Source organism: Pituophis catenifer, unplaced genomic scaffold (genome assembly GCF_029215685.1).
Source record: "Pituophis catenifer annectens isolate HBS135680 unplaced genomic scaffold, rPitCat1.0.hap2 SCAF_8, whole genome shotgun sequence".
Lineage (NCBI taxonomy): Eukaryota > Metazoa > Chordata > Lepidosauria > Squamata > Colubridae > Pituophis > Pituophis catenifer.
Genome location: NW_027256888.1, coordinates 70,443,047 through 70,464,064, shown reverse-complemented (window position 1 = coordinate 70,464,064; position 21,018 = coordinate 70,443,047). Strand labels below are relative to the sequence as shown.

General features: G+C 39.5%; 1 protein-coding gene across 4 annotated transcripts in view; it reads left to right on the top strand.

Annotated features, from left to right (window-relative positions):
• The window catches only part of AFF1 (ALF transcription elongation factor 1), a 159,258-nt gene that overhangs the window by 91,447 nt on the left and 46,793 nt on the right, over positions 1–21,018 (top strand). For 3 of the 4 annotated variants that reach the window (XM_070948866.1, XM_070948869.1, XM_070948868.1), the window contains 4 exons: positions 11,616–11,660; positions 12,638–12,724; positions 14,311–14,341; positions 16,741–16,792. In XM_070948866.1, coding sequence (XP_070804967.1) covers positions 11,616–11,660; positions 12,638–12,724; positions 14,311–14,341; positions 16,741–16,792 — 215 coding nt within the window. The remainder of the gene's footprint in view (positions 1–11,615; positions 11,661–12,637; positions 12,725–14,310; positions 14,342–16,740; positions 16,793–21,018) is intronic. The other variant, XM_070948867.1, reaches the window with a different exon arrangement.

Here is a 21,018-nt window from a genome sequence, read left to right as displayed (position 1 = left end):
GGCCGGAAACGGCTCGTTTGCTGACTTCCGGTGGGACCGGAAGGCCGATTTTTTGCTCTCCCAAGGCTCCAGAGCCTCTCTAGGAGCCTGGGGAGGGTGGAAATGGCCTTCCACACATCCCCAGAGGCCCTCCAGAGGCCGGAAACGGCCCATTTGCTGACTTCCGGTGGGACCGGAAGGCCAATTTTTTTGCTCTCCCAAGGCTCCAGAGCCTCTCTAGGAGCCTGGGGAGGGCGAAAACGGCCTTCCCCGCCCTGGAGACCCTCTGGAGGCAGGAAACAGTGTGTTTCCCTACTTCCGGTGGGCCCAGAAGACCTGAAGGAGCTGGAGCTCGCATGCCCACAGATATGGCTCCATGTGCCACCTGTGGCACGCGTGCCATAGGTTCGCCATCATGGTCCTATACCATTTCAGACAAATGACTGCCCAATCTCTTCTTAAAAACCTCCAGTGTTGGAGCACCCACAACTTCTGGAGGCAAGTCATTCCACTGGTTGATTGTTCTCACTGTCAGTAAGTTTCTCCTTAGTTCTAGGTTGCTTCTCTCCTTCAGGCACTTTGGAGAATAGGTTGACCCTCTCTTCTTTGTGGCAGACCCTCAAGTATTGGAACACTGCTATCATGTCATTCCTAGTCCTTCTTTTCATTAAACGTGACATTCCCAATTTCTGTGACCGTTCTTCATATGTTTTAGCCTCCAGTCCCCTAATCATCTTGGTTACTCTTCTCTGCACTCTTTCTAGAGTCTCAACATCTTTTTTATATCATGGTGACCAAAACTGGATGCAATATTCCAAGTGTGATCTTAGGATGGTAGGGGTGGGGGGGCAGAGAATTGGGCTGGTAGAAGAGGAAGGAACAGTCTTACTGAAATTATAGAGAAGAGTCAGACTGCATTTTGCTAAGATAGATGTGCTGCAAGATACTTCTCCGTTCAATACAAGGTTGAAATCTGGCAGTCAATTTAATTCAATTCATGCAGTCTGCCACTCTATGAATTTGTAGCTTTTAAATAAATAACTAAATCTGTGTTTTGGTATAAAATTAGCATTCAATATGCTAACTGTTGGAATGAAAAGTGTATACTTTCCAGGCTTGTCTAAGCAGATATAGGATGAAATCTTTAAGTAATAACCTGTTTTCCTAACAATTATTGTAAAACAAACATTTCCCATATTAGACCATAATGGGAAACTGCAAGTGCAAACATTAAGCTTCCTTTCACACTTGTCAAGAAAGTGATAGGTAAGCAAACAAACTATCAAGGACCATGCTTGCTTGTAGTCATAATGTCAAATCATGTTTTTTGGATTATATTTGAACTGAGTCACAAATGAAAAACATAAAAACTAGGTGCAAAGGTCTTCACAAGCATAAGTAGTTGTGAGTTATTGTTTGTCCAGCAAGCATGGTGTCAACCTATAAACAGAGTTCATGTATTTTGTTGAATAAGTGACGGCTGGCTGAATTTGTTATGTTTACTGAGCCATAAACCATGTTTACAAATTACTGGAGCTGAGTTCTCACAGCACACCAAGCCAAAACCAAACAAGGTACATTAAGGCTTGGCATGATGTTTGAACCCAGTTGGAGTATTTCTTAACAGTGGTTTGATGTGACATCTGAAATAAAGCTATAAATTACAGTTGTGGAGAATTCTGATAATCAGAAAATAGCATCTCAATAGAACATTAGTTTTTATCTTTTGGATAGTGTATAGCAGTGATGGCGAACAGATGGCACAGGGAGCCATATCTGTGGGCACACGAGCATTGCCCTAGTTCAGCTCCAGCGCGCATGTGCATGCCGGCCACCTGATTTTTAGGTCTTCCAGACCCACCGGAAGTCGGGGTAAAGGCTGTTCCTGGACTCGGGAGAGCCTCCAGGGGTGTGGGGAAGAAAGTCTCTGGAACCTGGGGAGAGTGAAAAACAGGCCTACCGGGCCCACTGTGCCATTATGTGCCAAAAGTAGGGGGAGTGCGGGGGGGTCACATGCATGCGCGGTGGGGGCGGGGCACATTGAATTATGGGTGTGGGCACGCCTGTGCACGATCCCCCCGCAGGAGCCCTGCTTTTGGTACGCAACAGCAAAAAGGTTAGCCATCACTGGTATATATTATTTTGCTTTCTGCCTTGATTGCAACATATATTATACCAACTTTACCCCAACTCAGGGCCTTCCCAGGAAAGGGACAGAAGTGATGAGGAATTCTTGGAATTGTAATCTCAAAACATCTGGAAATTATAGGTTTGGGTAAATCAGATTTGTGTTAACCCAATACTCATTAGCCATACTCAACAGCAGTGAGTTTCTACAAGTTACAGAGCTCTATCATCTGAGCCATTTTGACAGCAAAATGTCATTACAGTATAGGGATTTGTGTGTGTGTGTATGTGAGTGTGTGAGAGTAATATTGAATGAATTAGCTCATGGGTGGCCTACAATTATATGAAAAACACTAGAGAAGTTTGAGGTTTAAAACCCATGGAGATAAGTATTTACGGCTGCTAATGTGTTCATTTTTCTCAGTCTTTTTTTTAAAAAAGTTTTTATTTATTTTATAAACAAGCAAACAAACAATACATACTCAATCATTCAGTGTATCATCTGAGTACATGGCTCAAAATGAACACAAGAGGTGTGATGATTTCAAACAAAGAGAAGTGTGTTGATGTAGTAATCTTTGAAAAATACAGGGAGTCCTTGACTAATGCTCACAACTAAGCCCAAAAGTTCTGTTAAGTGAATTTTGCCCCATTTTGCAACCTTTCTTGCTACAGTTATTAAGTGAATCGCTGCAGTTGTTCAATTAGTAACATGGTTGTTAAGTACCCTGTTTTTCAGAGTATAAAATGCATCTTAGTTTTTGGGGAGGAAAATAAGAAAAAAGCTGATTGGCAGGTGGATGGGCCTCCAGGAATACCCCCAATCAGCTGTTCCCAGAGGTGAATTTTAGCAACAGGTTCCGTGGTTGTGAACTCTGTGCCTTGCTTTTTTTTTTTTTCGCTTTTTTTTCTTTGCTTTTTCTCTGAAAATTCTGAAACTCTTGTTTCAGAAAAAACTTTGTTTTCTGCCTTTGAAAGCCTCTGAAACAGAGCTTCAGAAAAAAAGCCTCTGAAGCTCTGTTTGCGGGCTTCTTTTCTGAAGCTTCGTTTCTGATGCTTTTTTCAGCCTCTGAAACTTCCGTTTGAGAAGCTGAGTGGAGCTACATTCAGAGTATAAGATGCACCCAGATTTTCACCCTCTTTTTGGGGGAAAAAAGGTGTGACTTATACTCCGAAAAATACGGTAAATCTGGCGTCCCTATTGATTTTGTTTGTCAGATGGTTGCAAAAGGTCATCACATGATTCCGGGACACTGCAACCGTCATAAATACATGCCAGTTGCCAAGCATCCTAATTTTGATCATTTGAAGATGCAAATTGATAAATCATCAATTTGAACGGTCACTAAATGAATGATTGTAAATCATGGACTACCTAAAACAACTGCTCTTTTAAAAGGAAGATCATTATGTACAGTGGAATTTAACTCCCATATATATCAGCAAAAGATTTGAGTCAGATTAGATCAGGGGTGTCAAACTCATGGCGTCACATGACGTATTGCAACTGCCCCCCCCTTCGCTAAACCGGGCGTGGGCATCGCTAGCACATGATGCATCAGGTCTCAGTCTGCGAGTTTGACAGCCCCGGATTAGATGATTCTTGGGGAAACCTTAACATATTTATTTATTTATTTATTTATTTAAAAAATATTTTTTCCTGCTTCAGGGCTAACAATAGTAACAAAGGATGTTTATGTAAACAAGGAAAGTTTTATGCTTTTCTCCTTCCACGGCAGAATAGATTTAGATAAAGAATATGTTTGTTTGTTTGTTTGTTTGTTTGTTTTATTTATTTATTTATTTATTTATTTATTTATTTATTTATTTATTTATTTATTAAATTTATATACCGCCCTACTCCCGAAGGACTCAGGGCGGTGAACAGCCAAAAGATAAAAAACACATAGTACAAACGTTAAAAAAACATTTAAAAATGTTGAAATATCTAGCCATAAACCTGCTTGCATTACAACTGACTGTAAATTCAGAAGAAACTATTTCAGAAGACTCTTTCTGTATATCTTATGAAACCAGGCAATTGGTGAGCTTCGTTCAAGCCTAGGTAAAGGTAAAGGTTCCCCTCGGACGTATGTGCTAGTCATTCCCGACTCTAGGGGGCGGTGCTCATCTCCGTTTCAAAGCCGAAGAGCAAGTACTGTCCGAAGACATGTTCATGTGGCCGGCAGGACTAAATGCCAAAGGCGCACGGAACGCTGTTCCCTTCCCACCAAAGGTGGTCCCTGTTTTTCTACTTGCATTTTTTAATGTGCTTTCGAACTTCTAGGTTGGCAGAAGCTGGGACAAGTAACGGGAGCTCACCCCATTACTAGGGATTCGAACCACTGAACTGCCGACCTTTCGATCGACAAACTCAGCGTCTTAGCCACTGAGCCACCGCATCCCTTTCGCTCAAGCCTACACAAGAGTAAAGTGTAGGGTGGGCCTTCTGATCTTGTATCTTCTTCAAACATGTTCAGCTATAAGTTTCATAAAACTTGGGCTGCTCGGAATTGTTGTGTCACATCCAATTTATTTGGAGAATGTAGGACCTTGAAGCTATTTGTCCTAAGAATATAAAGGACTGATCCGTTACTAGAGTTCAGTCTTCTCAGTCCAAATTCACTCTGTAGGCCGGATTTTTCTTTTTATTATATAAGCTAGGTCAGTGTGGGTCACGTATCCTTGCTCATGTTTTGCCTGAGCCACAGCAGACAGCTTATTATAAAGTGTGTGTGTGTGTGTGTGTGTGTGTGTGTGTGTGTGTGTGTGTGTTATGTATGTGTAGAACTTACTGTTTCAGACACTGGTCAGCCAAATCATCATGATATGGAGAAGTCACAGATCGTTCTGAAGAAGTTCAGAATGTTCTATTCGTGTCCTGGAGCGGTATGTTTTACATATATTTAAAAGTTTCCCTGTTTGTTTTTTGGATTTAACTAATGATTTGTAGCCACCAACAAGAAGACTTGCAAATCTGAATTCCCCCCCCCAAAAAAAGGGGGGGAGGGGAATAACCAGGACATGCAAATGCACATGCATTCAATAAAACAAGTTTTATTGCATCCTGTGGGAGATCGGACTAGTTGGCCTTTGAGAATGCTAAAATTCAGGGAATTAGGTTTTGTTCCTAGCTGACATTTGCGTTCAACTAGTCACAAATGTGAAACAGATATTAGTAATTGCAGACATTCTGCTGGCTGTCAGTTTAAAGGAAGAATATGCAAACAAGCTATCTTCGTAGCTTTTGTAGGTTTGGTAGCAGCCTTGGCACAAGAGGATTTTTTTAAAGGGGGAATAAAATGTTAGGTGGGCTAAGATGTTAGGTGGCTTAGTGGCTAAAACACTGAGCTTGTTGATCAGAAAGGTCAGTAGTTCGGCAGTTCGAATCAGGGGTGAAATGCTCCCGGTTCGGATCAGATCGCCCGATCCGGTAGCAATGGCGGCGGGTGGTTCGGAGAACCGGTAGCAAAAATCCCTGCGCCCCCCCCACCCAATGCCCAGCTGAGCTGCGTGATCATCAGAGGCTGTTTTTTTTTTACTTTTAAAAGCATTTTTTCTACAACCTCTTCAGCCTAAAAAATGCTTTTAAAAGTAAAAAAAACCAGCCTCTGATGATCACGCAGCTCAGCTGGGATTGTCAGAGGCTTTTAAAAGCAATTTTTTTTCCTACAGCCTCTTTGGCCGAAGAGGTTGCAGAAAAAAATGCTTTTAAAAGCCTCTGGCAATCCCAGCTGAGTTGCCTGATCATCAGAGGCTTTTAAAAGCATTTTTTTCTGCAACCTCTTCGGCCGAAAAAATGCTTTTAAAAGTTAAAAAAAAAAAATTGGCCACGCCCACTATGTCACATTACCACCCCCATCAAGCCACACCCACAGAACTGGTAGTAACAAATTTTAGATTTCACCCCTGGTTCGAATCACTAGTACAGGTATCCTGAATGAGCAGGGGGTTGGACTAGATGACCTCCAAGGTCCCTTCCAACTTTATTACTGTTGAAGAGAGTGACACAAACATTGGTACAAAACATTGGTATTTCGAACAGTCTTTTCACCTATAGCACAGCACTGAAAAGCAAATTCTAGGACTAAAGTTTTTTAGTTCTTGGTTGCCTCTTTCCTATGTTACAAGTTCTCCTGCTAATAACAACAGCACAGGAGTAAAATAAATAAATATATAATTGGCAGCTTTGGCTCTAAATTTTCTGTGTTTAGCAATCAAGCATATCTACTCCCCTACTTATTTAAAAAATTTTAAAAATCCACATGAAAGCCATCCAACTTTTCCTTTTGAAAAAGAAGATGCCTCTCAATCTCTATTGAAAATGGATTCCTTACAAAAACTAGGTTTTTGCAACAATAACCATTTTCTGAACCGACACTTTGGAAGATGATTATAAGAGTGGCTTTGGGAGGAAGCGTCATCCTTTTCTTCCTATGTGAAAGAGGCAGTTAATAGCCAAGTTAAGACAATTATCGGGATGAATGTAGATTTGAAATCCCAACTGTTGCAAAGGATTTTCCAAGGGAATCAAAATTACAATTGGAATTTCGTTAAAAAAAAATAATAATCACAGACTGATCGCTCTGCCAACTTGGCCTCCGTGACCTGCAATGGCCTTTCGATGTGCTGAGGAACTTTAAGAAAATATCAGAACATTATCAGACATTTTCTTATCTCGCACAATTTCTTCAGCCTAAGTCTTCTTCAATTTGATGCCCTTCAGATTGGCTTATATTATTTTATAATTCTAATTGGGATGCACTTAACTCCCAAATGCCTAAAACCATTTTGATGCACTTATGAAAAAAGATTATTATTAATAATTTGCAGAGCAATTGTCTTGGCTGATATATATTGCTTGCTTGCTGATTCAGAGAGGAAGGTGACTCTTGTTCTCATTTTACCAAGTACAAATTGAGGCTGAGAGAGTGAGCAACCGAGCTAAAGGCCATCCAGAGGATTTATTGCTGACTTGTGGTTTAGCAGATAAATGCTAAGGTTCCCTTGTAGCAGACTGACCACGTACACAATTAAAATCTGTGCACACTGTGATATAGTTTAAGAAAAGGTGTTGATACTGGGCATTGTGCATGCAACTGGGCATTGTGCATGCAAATTCTCTCACTGGAAAACCAGAAAATATACTTTCAGAGTAGAGGTGGGAAACTATATGGCCCCTTTACGACTTATGGACTTTTTAATTCCTAAACCAACATGTCTGCCTCAGGAATTCTGGGAGTTGAAGTCCACAAATCATAAAAGGGCCTGTAGTTCCCCACTCTTGCTTTATAGGTTTTTTTTTTTTTCCTGATGTGGAAACTGAAAAAATGTTGGAGTGTAGTTTCCTTTTTAAAACGGAATAGACGAAATCGAAGACACATTTAACCATATGTACAAAAGCAAGAGAATTGTGGTGACAATGGAAACTTCTGCAGATGAAAGTATAAAGGATGGGTTTGTGGACACAAATGCCTCCTCAAAGCAGAATAAGGAAAAAAGGTTGGCCTCAGAACGTATCAGGAGCAGGGCTTTTGTTTTTGAAAATGCAGCAGCATATAAATTAAAAATGTTTAAAGAAGGAACTGAGAGAGCACATTTTCTCCTTCCATTTAGTATTCTCCAGTTTCCATGAAAATGTTTTTCTATCTGCAGTTCGCTTCAGCTTCAGGTTGGATCATAAACAGTGGTGGGATTCAAAAATTTTTACTACCGGTTCTGTGGGCGTGGCGTGGCTTGGTGGGTGTGGCAAAGGAAGGATACTGTAAAATCTCCATTCCCTCCCCACTCCAGGGGAACGTTACTGCAAAATCCCCATTTCCTCCCGATCAGCTGAGACTCAGGAGGCAGAGAATAGATGGGGGCGGGGCCAGTCAGAGATAGTATTTACTGGTTCTCCGAACTACCCAAAATGTCCGTTATCGGTTCTCCAGAACTGGTCAGAACCTGATGAATACCATCTTTGATCATAAAGTGTACTGTGTAGTCTGACAGTTTTGTTTCATTATATATTGCTAATAGTATGGACAAGTGTTCCTCGTCTTACAACCACAACTGGGACCAGAATTTCCGTTGCTAAGCAAGGCAGACGTTAAGTGACTCGTGCCTGATTATATGACAACACAAGTTTTAATTGTTTACGCCTATGAACGGTGTGGCCTGCCATCTTTTTCCAAAGAGGCTCCTCTTTCAATGTAGAAATCGGAGTCCACCATGTTGGAAGAGAAAATATGATATGTTTACATTATTTTTGCTGTAAGCCGCCCAGAGTCCCTCGGGAGTTGGGCGGCATAGAAATGCGATAAGTTAAATTAAATTAAGTTAAATTAAATTAAATTTACATTTAGCCTAGCGGCCAGAAGAAGTTCTTGTGAAACTTGGAAATTTTGTGTGCACTTCACAGTGTTTTGTAATGGCCGTCCTTTTGCCTGTTTCACATACCTAACAGGCATGAAAGCAAACTCCTTTTCTTTATTGACTGGTTCGGCAAGTTAATAAAAAAGGAGAAAATGAATACATTGACTAGGAATAAAACCTTTCAGGATTGGGTCATAAAAATCATACAAGCAATATCTTGAACCGGTTTCTTTTCCGAGCCTCAGGTTTCGGTCTCTGGTAAAACGAAAGTGTTTTGAACCCAGAAGGTGTTACTGCTTTATGGGTGTTATAAATAGCCCTGGTGTGTTTGCTGTACTCAATGAAGAGCAAAAGGAAAGACTTGCTGTTTGTTCAAGAGCACTTTGTAATACAGTGAGAATTGCGGGAGGTATAATAGACACCGTGAATGTTAGCCGGGTAGGGTAGCCATTCGTTTGAATCTTGCCATTAGATGAGAACTCGCCCCATGCTGAGTGCTGTTAAGCAAGGACCTGTATCTCCCAGTCTAGACAGAAATTCGGATTAATGTTATACAGTAATAAGTGGTTTCTTGATTTTCTTTATCTGATTTGAAAAAGAACAAACATCCACTTTAATTCAGGGCTCGGATAATGAGGAAAAATTAGGAGAAACCATCATTAATATACACCCATTTCTATCTGAGCAAAACTATATCCTCACTAGTTTTCTAAAAACCATAGCAGAGAGGAAACTTCCTGAAAATATTATTTCTGATTGTTAAATCGACATGCAAAGGACAGCATTCCATCCTTCCAGCCAAGTCTTCTTTCCTTTTTTTTTTTTTTTAATGGTTCCTGGCTATTTGCAATTATGATGTTTGGAAATTAGAGAGACTATATCAAATCAACTATTCTTCTTTATGACCTTTTCTAACAAAAATGAAAGCTCTGAGGAAGCATACATCTCACTTTAGGGGAGGTAAGGGGCTGTAAAATAGATCTTGGGGTGAATATGCCCCTCATGTAGCTTTACTAGGCTTGCAGTTCCTTGCAGGAGTCAAATATAATATGATGCAGTAAGTATAATCTTGCCTTGATCAAAGACGTATTTTGAGCATCCTGCCTTCCACACACTGGCTCATAAACACAGTGGATCTTTGTTTGAATATAAATCTATCCGCTATGCAATTTGGTTAAGATGCAGAAAACAATGCATGCTTTCTCTAAAATTATAGCCCTGTGATTCTCAAATATTGTGATATTCTGACCCCTAAACTGATGAACTTCTGTGCTCCCCTCCCAGTAAAGCAAATTATTTCATTAGATGAGTAATACTCAAAAACCCAAGTTTGAGTTCTAAGGCAACAGTGTGATCCCCTTCAAGTTGCTTACAATCTGCCGGGAAGTCTTAATCTACTGTAAAATTTGTGAATCAGTCCTACAACTTAACTTTGGTTTCAGCCATTGGAAAACATTTCGTTACAGAAGGACCTTCATGTGCATTGATAGCTGCTAAAAGATGGAAAGATGTACAATTACTAAAAAAAATTACCAAAAAGACAAAACAATGTATCCCATTTGACTTTGGGTTGCAAAATAAAAAAAGACTGGTCACTGGGGAGAACTTTCTTAGAATGGCTGACCTGGTGCATAGACATGGAATGCTTTCATTAATAATTTTTGATAAATAAATGCACAGAATGATAAGAAAACGAAAAGGATGAAGATAGGAAGAATGTAAGGATGAAAGGTGCAGAGTTTGTGTATTGGGATGGGGGCTGAGGAATCTCTCTACACAGTCCAGCAAATTAAGGGTTGTACTGTAGTTGCTGGAGAGACACGGTGGCTCAGTGGCTAAGATGTTGAGCTTGGTCGGCAGTTCAGCAGTTTGAATCCCTAGTGCCGCGTAACGGGGTGAGCTCCCGTTACTTGTCCCAGCTTCTGCTAACCTAGCAGTTCGAAAGCACGTAAAAAATGCAGGTAGAAAAATAGGGACCACCTTTGGTGGGAAGGTAGCAGCGTTCCGTGGCCACATGACCACGGAGACGTCTTCGGACAGCTCTGGCTCTTTGGCTTTGAAACGGAGATGAGCACCGCCCTCTAGAGTCGGGAACGACTAGCACATATGTGTGAGGGGAACCTTTACCTTACTGTAGTTGTTGTAGTTGAACCGTGGAGGAGATGAGAGAGATCAGACGAAAGATGTGGGAGGACTCCTCGAAATGTTCATATTGTTCACAAATTTCTCACCAACATTTTGGTTTTAGATTTCTCGTTGTTGTTAGATTACTCTGGTACTTTATACAGTGCTTAATTATGAATGTTATTTCTTAAAGATTCCCCCCCCCCTTTAATTTTAAGCAGTTGTCTTAAGCACTTGCCTTCTGTTTGAAGAAGCTTGGCTCTAATTCACTGTTGGAAGCTAAAACATGTTGGAATAATATGCTGGAATCATGCCGAGACTTGCCTTATTCTCAGTACTATAGATGAAAATTACTTCCCTCTGAAGGCTGGAGCATTTAAGCATGTGTGTAATGGACGGAGGTGAATTTCTGAGCATTCAGAGCAGTGATGGGGTGTGGCATCAGTCTTGAAAGAAACAGAGTGGGGAAAAAAAAACACCGCTTCAGCTATAGTTGAAGCGGGATTATTCTTTGGAGAATAGCCTCTAATGGCAGTTACTAGACCTATTTCTCAAGAGAGCAGCTTCCTGTGGTGAATATATTGTGTGCTTTCCAGGCAGCAGCAAAAATAGTTCACGACAGTGATGGCATGGTGTGAGAAATTCCTTCTTAAGGCATGAAGCTCAGGTTTGACTTGCAGATGAAATAACTCACCTCCATGCAGGAATTCCTATTAGTTAAGGTTAAGGTAACTACCACAACTTCAGCCAGTTAAATAGCACAATCGCTTGTTGCTCACTGTTGGGCTTAGCTCTATCATCTGTAGTCTTTAATCAGGTTTTGCTGTATAGTTGAACTGAAAGGGGGGGTGGAATCTCCTTTTAACCCAAAAAGTAGGGAGAGAAAATGTTCATACCAACATTCACCACTCCCGTTTTCTCTTGCAATAGATATTGTAAATCAAAATCTTTGTATTGTGATTTAACTTTCTGTACATGAATGTACTCCTAATTCATGGATTTACAATTCCTTTCTTTATGTTTTTCAGCAGTCTTACTCCAATGAAGCCCATTGTGTTGAAGAAATTTTGAAGGTGAGTATATTCGCATTAAGAGGAAAAAGATGCCATAAAGGAAGCAGTGCTAATTTCATGGGTTTTTTTAAAAAAAAAACTACCCCCTCCCCACTATAATGCTGTTCATGTTTCTTTGCTGCAGAACTTAATCAGTAGGCTTCAAGCAGAATACCATCTTGAATGTTTTAAATAATTTCTGGTTCCAGGCCAAAAAAAAGAAAAAAGAAAAAAAATAGAAGGACTACAAACAATACATTGTCTTGTGTTTATCCAAGCGGATGAGCTATCATTCTCTGAAATTTTGGCTTATTGGTTACAAAAAAAGCATTCTTGTGTCCTGCTGGGCTCCTCATCTTAGCACAGATGACCAAGAACTTCCTATCCAAGCTTAAATTTATAAGGGAATCCAATGTGTGGTTTGTTTTATCTTTAATAAAGCAAGAATCCCAAAGACAGTTTCACTTCAAACTTTGGCTTGTTGGAAGAAACACAAGTTGGGAATCCAAATAACACTTTTTTGATTGGGTTTCCTTTTTTTTTTTTAAATACTTTTGATTGAAGAGTTTTTCAATACTAAAAGATAGTATAAACTAAATTCAGAAAAAAGAAAAGGAGGGGTAGAATTTGGATTGGGTTTCCTATGCGTATTGTGATATTCTTTCTCTTTTAATGCTGCCCCCACACATTGCTATTATTTATCACATTCAAAACTGTAGAGAGGAAATAGAAGATAAAGGAATGTGACAGGAGAAGAGGATAGCATGCATGCCTCGGAATGCAGAGTGTTCAAATATTAAGGAATCAAAGGTCTGACTGTTTTGATGATAATTTCAAAGATCACTTCCAACTCTAGGTTGCAAAAGCCTAGAAAAATAACGTTTCAGTTACATCCCCATGTTACTGTTGGAAGGTTTTCTTATTCTTTTTTTGCATCTGAGGAAGTAATAAAGTTAGGAATTAAGAGCTGATTATTGTTCTTCTCAATTTCTTCTCAGGAAATGACCCATTCATGGCCACCTCCTTTGACAGCTATCCATACTCCTAGCACAGCTGAGCCTTCAAAGTTTCCATTTCCTGTAAAGGTGAAGAAACAAAATCTTTTCATTCCATCTATGTGAATTAATGTATGTCATTCAACTCCTTTTAGCATGTGTTGTTTCTAGCAGAGAGGAAAAGTTTGCAGGACAAAACAAACAATCATAAAAAGATAGTTTCTTTCATGCAACTGTTGCTTTGAACTAATCTCTGTGCGCATGTAAATATTCGTTATGTTTATGTTTTTGGCATCATTGTTTTGTTTAACATGTAGCTTAAATGCCCAAAGCCTTCTACAACCTGGGAATACACTCCACAAGAGTAGATGCAACTCCCAGAATCCCCATTATGGTCATACTTGCCTGATTATTTTAGGAGTTGTGTAGAGCATCCAGAACAAATTAGCTCTATGCTAGATTTATTCATTGTGCCCAAAGACATAATTCCTGAGTCTTGCAATTTGCAATGCAATTTGATGTCAATTGCATTGCACCAGTGGTGGGTTGCCCCCGGTTCGGACTGGTTCTATAGAACCAGTAGTAAAACCGGCAGGAGGCTCCACCCACTGACTCAAACGTCATCATAAGTGATTTGCGCATGCGCAGATGTGGGCACGATGTGAACCGGTAGTAAAGGTAAGTAGAACCCACCCCTGCATTGCACTCATGTCAGAAGCATTGAGACCTTCTAAGTTGAAAGAATTAACCAGTGATATCACCGTTGCCCGGAGGACACCCAGTTGCGGGCTCCTTTCACGTCCCCGACAGGAGCTGGAGCGAAGGACAGGAACTCACCCCATCCCAGGACAGCACTCGGGCCTTGAACGCGGGCTTACTAACCTCCAATTTAGCATCCTAACCACGTGAGCCACCGTGCTGCATGATTTGATATTAATAATCTCACAACTGCTACTCTTATTCTGCTTGTGCTTTTTAGCTACTTATAACATCCTGGAATTGCTTAACAGAGGTTTGATTTTTGCCCTGTTTCTTTCACATTTGAAAACATTTTTCTTCTAGTGCTTCTTGTTCCTACCCTGCTAGTTTTGTAAGCCATCATGAGAGTTGGTGGTATGTGTCGGTATGTGAACAAAATAGAGTGCAAGTTGTAGGAGATGACCAGGCTGAGCCCAAGGGTGGGGTGAAACACATCATCAGTCTAGAGTCCGCACACTCGCAAAAGAGACCCAAGTCCAGCCCCCTTTGAAGTCCATGATTCTTAACTGGAGCCTTGACTGTTATTAATTCATATTCTTGGGTATATGTTGCTTGAAATAAGCTCACAGTGCTTTCTCTACTCTATCCTGGCTCCTGGTTTCTTGTGCCTGACAACAGTAAATGAAATAAATGCATAATTTCCCTATTTTCTTTTCTATTCTTTTCCATTTAGAATGTTAACATTAGTACTATAGAAAGTACTATGCAGTATAATGATAGTGTAATAATATGATGATGGTAACTTTAAAGAATAAATATTTATTATGATAAAGAAGAAAGAGGAATGTAAATAGTGCAGTATTTTTCTTGCTAAACAGAAAAGAAAAGTGAGGCATTAGCTTAAGTTTGCTTATGTTTACTTTACCCCTAAAATTATTGGGTTGTATATAAAAATCCCCCCTTTTTCTGCTTTCTAGGAAACCCAGCAGCCTGGATCAGTAATTCAGAGTAAGTATAAAGACCACAGTCTAAACTTATAAACGGCTGCATCCTGCTGTTATTTGTTCATTTTGACAGATTACACAGAATTTATATTCATGTAACATGAAACGTGAACAAAAGCGAGTGGCTTGAGTGGATTCTCAGGCTTTTGGCTAGAGATTAAGTGAAGCAGTCTTTGGTTCTGATAAATTTTAGGAGGTGAGCCTGTGGAAGTCATCTGATCAAAGTTTCTGCACTGAGCATCCATTCCACAGCATTTCTAACAGAAGATTGTTAAGACTGTGGTTTGTCAGTGTCATTGTCCCTCCAAATTCTTTTCTTATTAACCAATTATCTCTTAAAGAGTAATACATTTTACTCCTGTGTCCTGAAATGCCATCTCTTTTGTATCAACCATACATTTTCTCCCCTCCTTCATCTCCATGCTACAAGATTCAGAAAACAGTCCCTGCTTTCTTGAAATTAAACTGAAATAGTTTCAGCATGTGAGCAATACATTGTTTAGCTTCAGCTGAATTTTCCATGTTGAGATTTTTGAAGGACCACTGTGAAAGGAAGGAAGGAAGGAAGGAAGGAAAGAAGAAAGAAAAAGAAAGAAAGAAAGAAAGAAAGAAAGAAAGAAAGAAAGAAAGAAAGAAAGAAAGAAAGACATGCCACTCACCATCTGGTAGGTGGCAATGCCTAGGATTTCTGGATTTTGTTAGGCCTACAGAAGATGATCTTAAAGATGCTGAGCTTGTCAGCAGGAGAGCTGACAACTTGGGTTTGAGACCCGAGGTCTGCGCAACAGGATGAGCTCCCATTACTTAGCTCAGCTCCTATCTACCTAGCAGTTCAAAAGCATGCAAATTGAGTAGATAAATAGGTACCACTTCAGTGGGAAGGTATTCCGAGTGTCTTTGGCATATTAGCCATGCTGGCCACATGACCATGCAAATTGTCTTCGGACAACAGTGGCTACTTTTGCTAAGAAACAGAGATGAGCATCCTGCCCTAGAGTCGGACACAACTGACAGGGAAACCTTTACCTTTGCAGAAGAATGCCTTGTTCCAACTCATTGTTGAAGATATTTGGATTTGGTTTATAAAAAACCAAAATGGTGGTTCCCATCCTCTACTCCTTTTAGATGTCACAAGGCATATTTATTTATTCATTCATTATGTATTTATTTGTTTGTTTGTTTCACACTTTTTAAACCGCCATCTTTCTCTGGGTGATGTACAATTTAATCAATAAAAAATCAAGCTTTAAAAAAAGAATAACATTTTTTTAAAAAAAATGTATGTGCTATCGTGTCACTAACACATTTGCATAAGATGTGAAAAAGAAAAGCATGAGGATGCCTATGGAGATGCGGGCAGTGATGAAATATTGAAATCTGTTGCTTCAGATTATTCTGACAATGGAAATTATTACTGCTGTTAGAAAACATCATCCACCTATCGTCCTTTAAAATGTAGTCATTTTGTACGTCTCTTATGTGACAATCAGAGATGGTATTCAGCCAGTTCGGACCAGTTCAGGCAAACCGATAGCGGAGTTCACGGGTGCATCCCCTCCACCCCCAGTTTTTGACGTTTTTGAGGCCGGGCATATGCACGGAAGGCTCATGCACGGAAGGCGCGTGCACGAGCAAAACACATGCACCAAAGGCAGGTGTACGCGCAGAAGGTGCACATGCGCATGGCAAACCGATGGTAAAATATGTGAAACCCACCTCTGGTGACAATGTAATGAATATTAGACGGGAACATGGATTAATTCTGCCCTCTTTTAAAAAGAAAAGAGCTTTATGGATTCTTACTCCTTTCTCAATTGGCAGCCATTCTCTCAAGCTAGTCTGTTTTAGCTTCAGTCTGTTTATATTTAGCCAACTTTATAATATTTAATGAGGCAGAGACAAATCAAACTCGTTACAAAGTTCCTTTTAAAAAAAACCCTCAAGCTGTTTGGAGGTAAATGTCTGTGGAGATTCTCAGTCATCCAAGATCATAGTTGACTTAATGGGCCTTTTTTCTTTAAAAGAAGAAACAATTTTCTCTCCTCCCCATCAGAACTGATGAAGCTTCTTGGATGAGAAGCCAAACGTTTTCTTCTTCCTCAAGGGAAAAAAACAGTCCAGTTGCCTTTTGAAGGGGGGGGGGGGAGGTACCTTTGAGACCATTTGGAGGTATCATTCTTTTTTTTTTAACCTCCCAAGGAATAAAAATAAAAATGGAAAAATTTTCAGGTCTGTAGTATTGCCCAAGTCATATATATTGTGAATTAATTATCTCCATCCTAAAAGTCATACAGAGAGAGAGAGAGAGAGAAAGGTGAAAAGACAACAGAAAACTGCAAAAGATCAGAAATGTTCATCACCCCAAATCTTCTCTCCCCCCCTTCCCCCCTTCTTGTCTTTCAGAGCAGTGTGATACGCCTTTGAAGACTTTGTCTGTTTCTCAGCAACGGACATCGTAAGTCATTGCATTTTTTTCCCCTTGGTGTGTTTGTCATTCATTAGCGAAATCTGCCAGTCATTAGTGAATGAGAGGAGATTTATTGCAGGTAGCTTTAACTTAATTGGAATGTGGCTACTGCAGAAAGAACAACTTAGACTCTGGCATTGCATTTACATGCTTCAAATAGAGATTCTGTACTTGCAGAGATATAAAATTATAAGGTTACTATAACGTTAGTAAACATGATTATTACTCTTTTGAACGAAGTATTCAATGAGTTCGACGAGGTCAGAGAAATACATTCCATTGGCAAATGAATTAATTAATTATGTTTATTTGAATTGATGAGGAAGAGCAGATTTCTTGAAATTTAATGTATTGGAACTTCACCAATTCAGTGGTTGAAAGGAAGCTGAAATTCTGAAAGATTCTGAAAGGTTTGGGGGAAGATGTTAATGAAATATTTGAGATAACAAAACCGCGTTTTTCAAACTACCTTTATAGTAGAGTTTCTCAGAAGGCTGCATATAGTAGTAAGAACCTAAAGTTGAATAGTTATTGCTTGAATTTTCAGCTGGTAGACTTGTTTTAGCCTTTAGCCATCAATAAGGAAATTATTTATTTATTTCCCGCCTGCATCATTTTTATGAATAATCCAAAGTGGCAAACATACCTAATACTTCCTCCTCCTCCTATTTTCCCCACAACAACAGCCCTGTGATTAGAATCATTGGCCCAAAATCACCCAGCCGGCTTTTATGTCTAAAATGGGATTAAAACTCAGAGTTTCCTGGTTTCCAGCTTTCCAGCCTGATGCCTTAACAACTAGAGCAAACTGGCTCTCACAGTTTGCATGCAGAGTTTCCATTGCAGGCTGAGCAGTAAGGCTATTACAATTTAAGAGACTTCGTATGTTATCAATGAAAACCCAATTTATCTATGAAGAGCTGCCTCTTTGGGTCCTTGCTTATGCCTTGATCCATTTAGGAGCGTAGATTCAGTCTTTTTTAAAAGGATTGAAAACAGATCAAGTTAAAGTCTCAATCTGCAACCATTAAGAACAACTGCCAATTGAAGTATATGGTATTGGGCTGAATTACCAGGTGTAAGGCAGTTTTCTGTATTCCTCTTATTTATTTCTGTAATGTTCACAATCTTTTTTATTTGACCGAAAGCTAACAGCTATCTCTGTTTGTTTGAACATTTAAATATGGATATTCTGCTTTAATTGTCTTGAAATGTATGTTTGCCCTAAATTAGCTGCCTGGAATTTGGGAACAACATGATATTCTATCAACTTTTTTTTTAACGCGTAAAGGAGATAATTTGGGTATTTCTAAGAACTACTTGCTTCAATGCAGTTGGCAACAATTGAGAAAAATAGGCTATCAGTTCCATGCAGTCAGTGAGGTTTTTTTTTATTTCATTTGCAGGTAGTTCTTGACTTACAACAGTTCATTTAGTGACCGTTTGAAGTTACAACGGCACTGAAAAAAGTGACTTATCTTATGACCGTTTTTCACACTGCAGCATTCCCGTGGTCACAATTGATCAAAATTCAACTGCTTGGCAACTGACTCATACTTACGATAGTTGTCGTGTCCTGGAGTCATGTGATCCCATTTTGGAAAATTTGGGCTCAGTTGTGGTCGTAAGTCAAGGACTATCTATTATTTGCCCTACACACACAAACAATTTGTTTCTGAAATACAGGATATAAATAAGATCTTTTCCCTAGCAAAATTAGATGTTTGCCTTAAGCTTGACTGTGTTTGAAATCCCAGGAATGTTTTAAAATTATAGCAGGGCTTTTGCTGGTATATCTTAGCTGCTGCTTCCTTAACAACCATTTCAAATTTGAGTCTCCTCCCCCTGCGTAGACTCCAGTGTGATTTTTATTTGGTTTTGTTCTGTAGGGGGGAAAAAAAAAAAACCCCAGAAGTGTGTGAGGAGATAAATGTATGTGGGAAGAAAGCTCAAGGGATTTTAGAGAATAGCGTTGGGTTTTCTTGAAGATTAACATCTCTGCCAAGGCTTCGGTCTTACTTAAGCAGAGTGCAGGTTCCATCCTGCCTAGCTCTTCTAATAGATGAATAAATTTTTCCAGTCAGCAACTCTTCAGAATTTGCCACTGTGCCGAACTGTTTGTAAGTAAACAAAATGTTTACCAGGTTTCATTTCTGGAGACAAGCTGATGCCGAAAACAAGTGAGGACAAGTAAATAATAGCCAGTGAATTATCAAAAATTTAAAAAAACCAAAACCTACCACATAATGGTTTTATTTGAACTTTCTAATGTTCCTGGAAATATCCCAGATCTCAAAAAAGTTCAAATGGTTTAATTGCTGTTTTCCCTTGGAAAGATTTGCTGTATAATATTGAGGGCACTTTTTGAAATTTTCATGGAATTCCCAGAGGAGGACTTGTTATAAATCACTCTTCCCCATCATTTAAATTTAAAGAACAAAAAGATAGAGAGGTAAACCCAGGCATGGAAGGACCGTCAAGCATCCTCATTGCTTATGCATGGTTCGATGCATTTATTTTGATAGCCCTTCCAATGTAGATCGTTGTGTGCTGGATACACCAAAACTCGGTACATTTTATTTATTTTATTTTATTTTATTTTGAATTTGTATACCACCCTTCTCCCTGAGGACTCAGGGCGGTGAACAGCCAAGTAAAAACATCAAATACAAATATTAAAATACAGTTAAAAGATATATATAAATTTGGCCCCATTAATTAAAAATGATAAACAAAACAATATACAATTTTTTATATATAATTATATATATATAATATATATAATTATATATTTATAATTTTTCCAGCCACAGGAGCTGAAAATCTAGACCTGGGGCAGAAATATTATTTTGGAAAAGGATGTTGGGGCTACCCAAAAAAGAAGCAGCCCATTTTTCTGAAGCCAAGATTTTTTTTTTCTCTGTCCTTTAGGGGAGGAGTCTCTAACCTTGGCAACTTTAAGACTTGTGGACTTCAACTCCCAGAATTCCTCAACCAGCAAAGCAAAGCTGGCTGAGGAATTCTGGAAGTTGAAGTCCACAGCTTTGGTGGTTGAGGAATTCTGGGAATTGAAGTCCACAAGTCTTAAAGTTGCCAAGGTTGGAGACTCCTGCTTTAGGGCAACCTATATTAGCATGAAATTAAAAGCTTTCTCCTCTGAGGGTGAGAACTCATTTGTGGCCATGAAGAGTTGTAAGCTTACTAGTTTAAAGGTGAGGAAGGGAGAAGTTTGGATGAAAACATTTATAGAATTCTGACATTTTTATAGTTTTTTTTTTTAATGTGAGTATGTTTGTACAATGCCATAGAGGTCATCCTTGAGTTATGACCACAATTGGGTCATAATTCCATCCTGAGTCGGTGAGGTTGCAAAGTAAGTCATCCCTGGACCCGATTTTAAGATCATTTTAAGCTAAAACACGTGGTCACTAAGCAAATTCAACTTCCTTGACTGACTTTTCTGTCAGGGAAGCCGACTGGGAAGGGGGCAAATCATAGTCAGGCAACCGCAGGACACCACGGCAACTGGTCATAAATGTGAGTCAATGGCCAAGTAGCCCGAATTGTGACCATGTAACTGCAGGGGTCGAACAATGTACAACTGCAGTGTAAATACAAGGCCAGATTGTAAATCATTTTTCCCCCAAGGTCGTTAGAACTTTGAACTGTCGTTAAACTAACAGTGTTAAGTCAAGTCCGTACTTGCCTCTCGTGAGGGTTTACGCAGCCATATAGTTCATTTTCTAGCATGCATTTTTTAAAATTTGTACTTAGTTTTGCTAAGTTAGTTTCTCTTGCAAGAAAGAGAATAGCAGTTATATTAGTGCTACAGTACTTAAGGCAGGCTTACTTGAAAACAGCAGAGGTTAAGCTTGGCTGATCATGCTTTACTAAGGATAATGGCTGTTTAAAGTATGCCATGCCTAATTATGTTGGGGGAGGGAGAGGGGGATGGATTTTTTTCCAAATGAAATACAGTTAGTCCTTGACTTACGACCACAATGGGGCCCAAAATTTCTGTTGCTAAGCGAGACATTTGTTAAGTGAGTTTTGTCCCATTTTACGACCTTTCTTGCCACCGTTGTTAAGTGAATCGCCACAGTTGATAAAGTTAGCAACCCGGTTGTTAAGTGAATCTGGTTTCCCCATTTGGCTTTGCTTGTCAGAAGGTCAGAAAAGTGATCACATGACCTTGGGACACAGCAACGGTCATA